The 6598-nt window shown below is 35.5% G+C and overlaps 1 protein-coding gene across 1 annotated transcript; it reads right to left on the reverse strand.

The window, feature by feature from the left end:
- Window positions 1–224: 224 nt before the first annotated feature.
- Window positions 225–6157, reverse strand: nsmce2 (NSE2 (MMS21) homolog, SMC5-SMC6 complex SUMO ligase). Its single transcript, XM_048595743.1, has 4 exons — window positions 6058–6157; window positions 5137–5276; window positions 3246–3352; window positions 225–1949 (listed from the first exon to the last, which is right to left on the reverse strand). Exons 1-4 carry the CDS (start codon window positions 6155–6157, stop codon window positions 1841–1843), a joined length of 456 nt encoding a protein of 151 aa, XP_048451700.1. The 3' UTR covers window positions 225–1840.
- Window positions 6158–6598: the final 441 nt, after the last annotated feature.

A 6598-nucleotide genomic window follows, 5' to 3' on the forward strand; every position in this document is an offset into this window, starting at 1 on the left:
TATTTTAACAACCCACTCATAAATCCTACTTTTAACCAGAGTTCAACTTAAGTTCTGCTGGATTTAGGCTACTGGCCACGGGCCTTACTATAAATGAAAAGTGCATTTAAAACAACTATAATATAGTATTACTGCATCTTGCAAAGCTAATGCAAACAGATATCAAGTGTTATTCCAGTTCAAACAAGACAAAAAGTACCTTTGCAGTTACAACTACAGCAACATGAAAGTCATTTTCTCTTTATTTGAAATGTTTTCAAACAGAAATATTAAGAAGAATGAAAGAATGTAGTATCCAAGAAGTATTATTACTTCTCTCTGATAACTGTGTGCATAAATACAATAAATATTACGATACAGATCAGAACAGTACCAACTTCTCAGACTGAGAATTAGCCATTTTGAGCCAAAAGGGTCAGGGTTCGGTAACTAAGCACAATTCCAGCAATTTCATGGCAGGATATGGGTGCACAAGATCCGAATCAGTTGTGACAGATTACATTTGAATAGTCTGTAAACCATTGACTGTTGTCTCGACAACTCCATGAAGAAAAGTATTTTGACTAGATGTGCAAAATCTGCCACCATACTAAGTAAGTGTGCGCTACAATATTTACGGGGCTGTGGAGTAATGAGAGAGGAATGGAACTAATTGGATGTCTGTTGCAAACAGTCAGCACAGGCACAGTGGGGAGAACAGGCACTCTTTGCACTGCATCATTCTATGGCTTTAAGTTGCCATCTTCAATTGAGGGGTGAAAAAAAAACTGGAGTGAAACACAGAGAAACATTTAGAAGTCAATTTTCAAACAGCTTCAATTTAAAAACAAGCAAGAGCTGCCTGCAAAAAATTGCCATTTTGCTAGGTTGAAGTCAGTTGGCATCAATTTTCTTTTTCATCCAGTAGGCTGATTGGCATAGCTTCACTCCAAAGCTTAATTACATAACTTAGCCTAACCCTTCAATGCAGTTCTGAGAGTGTCAAAGTCATTGCTCTTCAAACATTAAGTCCTTCTTGTCTGTAACCGTGGCTCAGATGAGCACTGAAGATTCTATTACTTTTGGTGAATGAAAGAACTATCAAATTAAGAGAATTTCTGGTTAGGGGATGAACATGAATCTTCGTGTAGAGTGCCTCAAAATCCTTTTAGCTGATTTCCATGGTCCCAAACCTTAGCATTACTGAATATGTGCTATCAACTACTCACCATTATTGATCATTTGCATTGTATTGCAACATGCTTTGCTTGCAGTATCTGATTTTCTGGACCTAACTTAAACAGGAAAACTAGAAAACAAGCCAACTTTATTTTAGATGTATGAAACAAGGAATATAGTTACAAAGGGAAATCCCAAAGCAGCAGTGGTGATAAATGATAACAATATACTTAGGGAGCTTTGTGTTGTGTATCACTGACATCAAAGCATTATTTGCATTGTAAGGAGGATGCAGAAATTACAAAATGAAACCTTATAAATTTTGGCAAGAAATCCTTTGCTATACAGTTCAATACTGTTCCCCGAGAAAGTTAAATATTTAATTTTAAAATATTACTTTCAATTTTCCCTAAATATGTTTCAGTGGGGCAACTGATGTTTAGGTTGGAATAAGGATTTCTGTTCGTATCTTCAACTTCATTTTCTACTTTAAACATTGTACACGTATGTTATCATCAAAACCGATCACACAGAATTGAAATGAAACTCAACATCAATCTTAATCAAATTATATAATTATCAGTGATTAACCAGAACTCTATCCTTCCACAAGATATCCTTCCAAGTATTTGGATCTGACACCTTCTTCGACACAATCGCCCATTGAATATGTGATACATAATCATCGCACTTGATGTTTTTTATGATTTTCAATAGCTCTTCTCAGAGCTGTGTCCATTGAAAGATCACACTGGTTCATATCTCCATTATCACATCCAACAACAGGGCACCTATTGCAGAGACAAAATGCTTCAATTAAAATGAAGGAATCAAATTAGACCCAACAGTGCTAAAGTAATCAGATGGGCATTTCCTAATCCTGTTACCAAAAGAATCCTAGATTAACTTTTTATCTGACTAATTAATTTTATATTTTTGACTTTCCTTTGACTTCACATAAATAGACATTTTATGTTTAATAGCAGACTGTAATGCTGCATTAACTCAAGACGTCAACACCTTTCTGATTTTGCATTCTTAACTGGAATGATACATTCCTTTAACTGATACTGAAAATTCATTAACACAAAGACAAACAGAAATAGAATAAGCACTAATGAGTGTTTTAAGGTGAGAGAGGAAAGATTTAAAAGGACCTAATGGGCAACATTTTCACACAGAGGCTGGTGTGTGTATGGAATGAGCTGCCAGAAGAAGTGGTGGAGCCTGGTACAATTACAACATTTAAAAGGCATCTGGATGGGTATGTGAATAGGAAGGGTTTAGGGGAATATGGGCCAAATGCTGGCAAATGGGACTAGATTGATTTAGGATATTTGGTCGGCTTAGATAAGTTGGAACAAAGGCTCTGTTTCCATGCTTTATGTACAGCTCTATGACTCTATGTCACTGCAATGTATGGAAGCAACGTGTTTGGATGAAAGGAAATTAGTGACAAAGCCAGTGTTGCAATATTCCTTAAGTTCTGTGGTCAATCTGTTAAAAATGTTAAACATATCTGGAAATCAGGCTGTTCTGGTTGTAATGAACATTCCATTGAACTTTATGTTGGAGTAAGAGACTTAACCATCTTGTTGTTTCCAATTATAATATCGCTGGAATGTTCCTGTAATCAGTGGTTGGTAGGAAATTGCTATTCTGAGTAAATAACAGTCAGTTTAAAAGACATTCAGCTATACATTTTGAACTACCACAATCATTTTAAGAACATGAGCCTCTGTAGAATTACTCCTGAAGTTACACCTGGAGACAGTTGATTCTTTTGCTGCAAGCAAGTAATGTAACAAAACTTTAGCAACACCACGAGGAAAACCAAACTGATATTTCCAACATCTCTAAAATAAGATGCTGCTCTGTGACCTATTTGGTTTAGCTTTGAGAATCAATGATATGCGACTACTAATTTGTTGTGATTCATTAAAAAGAGACATATGGAGATATCATACATCAATGACAGAATAATAGTAGGATTCATTTAAGCCGCTGAACCGTGGTTTATTGAATCGTGACAATTTTTATAACATCCAAGTCCCTATTAGGATGTAGTTGTTCCACTTTTAACTTACCTGGCTTTCTTCTTCTGTTTGTGCTTGTTCTGAATTATTTTTATTATGGCTTCCTCTTCATAGCTGTGACCACAAACTTTATTCTTCACAGGACATTCCATTTCCCTCTGAAAATTCAAAAGTTAAAAAAGAAATTAATGACTCTCTCCTTTTCACAATGAATGGTTATACCAACCAGGACTATGCATAATATGTGACACCTATGCTGATTTTAGAGTCAGTTTCATCTTTTTAAAAAAAAGTGAATAAATTTATAACTTCACTTCAAAACAATATATTGCACAATTTTAGTTGCTTTTACATAAAGTCAAGAACCATCACCCTCCTCTTATAGGGAGTACAAAATCTGCAGCTTCCATTCCAAAAGGAGTTGGCAAACGGATTAATTCTGTACTACTCAGAATATCTAAAAAAAAACAGACACTCTGTCTACAAGCCAGTTTATTTTACTGTCACATACTGGTAATAATTGTCTATTCATTCAGAAACAAAAATAATTACATTGTTGAATGGAAAAAAGTCAGCTGCTTTTTGAAAAGGGTTGGAAAATCTGAAAAACAGACTGCAATGTGATGAAATATAATAGTTTTGTTGTAGATTTTAATATATGTTCTGTTGGGGTCTCATGGAATAGTATAATGGAGATTCAAGATGAATTAGAGATTGTCTTTAAAATAAAACTGCAAAACTAGGACCAAAATTCATGCCTTCCTTGCTTTGCCACATTTAAGGAATGCCAAATTGTTATATATAGAGTGCACAGAAACAGGTAATAACTGGGGAGGGTTTCATATAATTTTGTAAAGAGGAATTATACTTCATTGTAGTTATTAACTTCTTTGAGCAGTAACAAAAATAAAAGTTATGTAACAGCTCTGGTTTACTATCATCCTGTTCATAATAAGGTCCTAATCAACCAAATCATTTGGAAATCAGGGCAAAGAGACTTATCTTGCTCATCCACAAGGAAATCCATGTTTATCCATGTTTACAGGCTGCAAGCAGGACCACATGACCACCTTTCTCAAAAACTGCAATCGACAGGCATACCAAGTTTCAAACCACATTTCCAGGAAGGGGAGTGAAATACGAGAATAGGCAAGTTTCAATGCAGCTGTACATGATGTTGATGAGATCACATGTGGAGTATTGTATACAGTTTTGATTTCCTTATTTGTAAAAAGATTACGTTGAAAGCAATTCAGAGGTTCACTCAACTCATTCCTGGAATGAAGAGTTTACCTTATCAAGAAAGGTTGATCATTTTAAGCCTATATCAACTGGAATTTATATGAATGAAGTATATAATATCTTGAAAGCACTGGATGGGGTGGATACCAGAGAGGGCGTGTGGGAAACTAAAGCTAAGGGACATAGTTTAAAAATAACAGGTTCTCCTTTTAAGACAGAGACGAGAGTTTTTTTTTCCCCTCTTAGGAGTGTTGTTAAAATGCAGAATTCTTTTCCACAGAAGGCAATAGAGACTAAGACTTGAAATTCATTCAAGACTAAAATACATAAATTTTTGATAGTTAAGGAGTCAACGGTTACACGGTACAGATAGGAAGGTGAAAGTGAAACCACAACCAGACAGCCACAATCTTACTGAAAGATGAATCATACGGGAGGCATACTATGTAGGGAGAAGGCTGGAGAATGGGGTTGAGAAGCTATCAGCCATGACCAAATGGTGGAGTAGACTCAATGGGCTGAATTGCGTAATTCTGCTCCTATAACTTAAGGCTTCAAACTAAAGCTAATGACAAAATCTTCATGTTAATTTAAATGCTTTGAAAGAGCTCAAAAAATACATTCAATAGCTAACATTGATAGTTAACTGCAAAGAAAAATGCACCTGAACACTTCGTTCTCGGAATATGCTGTTCTGTACCTGTGTAATGGGGCAAATGAAATTTCTCTGGCTCTGGGTCACTGCAATGTCTTCATCAATCTCATTGGCTGAAGAGCTGTCATTTTGCGATTCAGCACCAACTGAAATCCAAGAGGAACAATATAAATAAGCCACATTTCCTAATTATTTGCAGCTTAGTTGAATTATTTATTTACAGACTTGAGTTCTTTACTTCCATCATTAAAGCAACATATTTTAGTAACACTCAATTCCACTATGACACAATACTAAGGTATGAGTAATTAATTTATGGATTGATTTCACTAGGCTTAAATGGTTTGGAAGTTAGGCCAGCCTACTTAACCCATCTATTCAATGTTCATTCTAGGATTTTAAGTATAATTATGGAAGCAAAATTCAAAATTTTCAAATAACTGCATGGATTTCATGCAAGCGGTCCTGAATTATTTTCCCAAAAAGATGTTTTACAGACTCTTCAGCAGGTGCAAGATTCTCTCTGCCCCAGCTATTATCACTTTCACATAAATATTCAATGATGTACTTGACCATCAGGAAATAAACACAGTCCATTTACAAAGGATATAGCAATAAAATTCAAAAGATCGATTGAATTAAAGCATGAACCAGTAAAATATAAAGTAATAATCTAGTGACATGGGGAAATCCGAGGTATAAAATAAAAACAATTTAATGGAAAGAGAAAAAGAATTGGTATTAAGGTAAAATATAAACATAAAACTAAAAGTTAAATTGCCAGTGTGAACTTGGCAGCACATAAAGTAGAAGTTCTGAATACCCTGAATTTATTTTTCATTGCAGATTCACATTACGAAGTCGGTTGGCTAGACAATAGTTTGCAATGCAGGGTACTGCTAATAGTGTGAGTTCAATTCGCATTCAGCTGAGGTCACCTCGAAGATTCCTCATTCTCGACCTCACCCCTCAACCGAGATGCGATTGCCCTCAGGTTAAACTCATCACTCTCGGATGATACAGCAGCCTGTGGACTCTGGTGACTGCTATTAACATCTACATTCATTTTAGGAACTTTGCTTAATTACATTCTTATTTTTCTCTATCCACTGGTTTTGGAGGTTTCTTTTGGTTTTTGCAGAATTAATACATCTTTTATAATATATACAGGAATGAACTTGCACTTATACAGCACCTTATTATGCCTCTCAGTGAGTGACTCTATAGAAGTAATATAAGCTTCCAAAAGCTCGAGACTGTTGCTGGAAGGGGATGGAACTATAGCAAAAGTATCGAGTTTATGATAAGGACTAAAAATAATAGCCTCGGTCATACCAATATTATATATAACTGGAGAAAACTGCAGCTCACTTACAACTGAGCAATTTGCCTTACAACATGGAGGGAAGGAAGTAGCAAGGTCCAGAGAGGCAGTGGGTAGAAAAAGATTGGTTTCACCATCATAAATGAGGACAGTGACTCTATGCCAGACAAAGTTACTGATGAA

The sequence above is a fragment of the Rhincodon typus genome, chromosome 4 (genome assembly GCF_021869965.1).
Source record: "Rhincodon typus isolate 14 chromosome 4, sRhiTyp1.1, whole genome shotgun sequence".
Taxonomy (NCBI): Eukaryota; Metazoa; Chordata; class Chondrichthyes; order Orectolobiformes; family Rhincodontidae; genus Rhincodon; species Rhincodon typus.

What these genes read in the sequence shown, in the direction of transcription:
- nsmce2 (XM_048595743.1), bottom strand. Translation starts at nt 6,157, where the DNA reads ATGAATGTAGATGTTAATAGCAGTCACCAGAGTCCACAGGCTGCTGTA. An exon ending in TCATTTGCCCCATTACACAG is followed by an intron (nt 3,353 to 5,136) that starts GTACAGAACAGC and finishes TTGAATTTTCAG; the next exon opens with AGGGAAATGGAATGTCCTGT. An exon ending in AAACAGAAGAAGAAAGCCAG is followed by an intron (nt 1,950 to 3,245) that starts GTAAGTTAAAAG and finishes TCTCTGCAATAG; the next exon opens with GTGCCCTGTTGTTGGATGTG.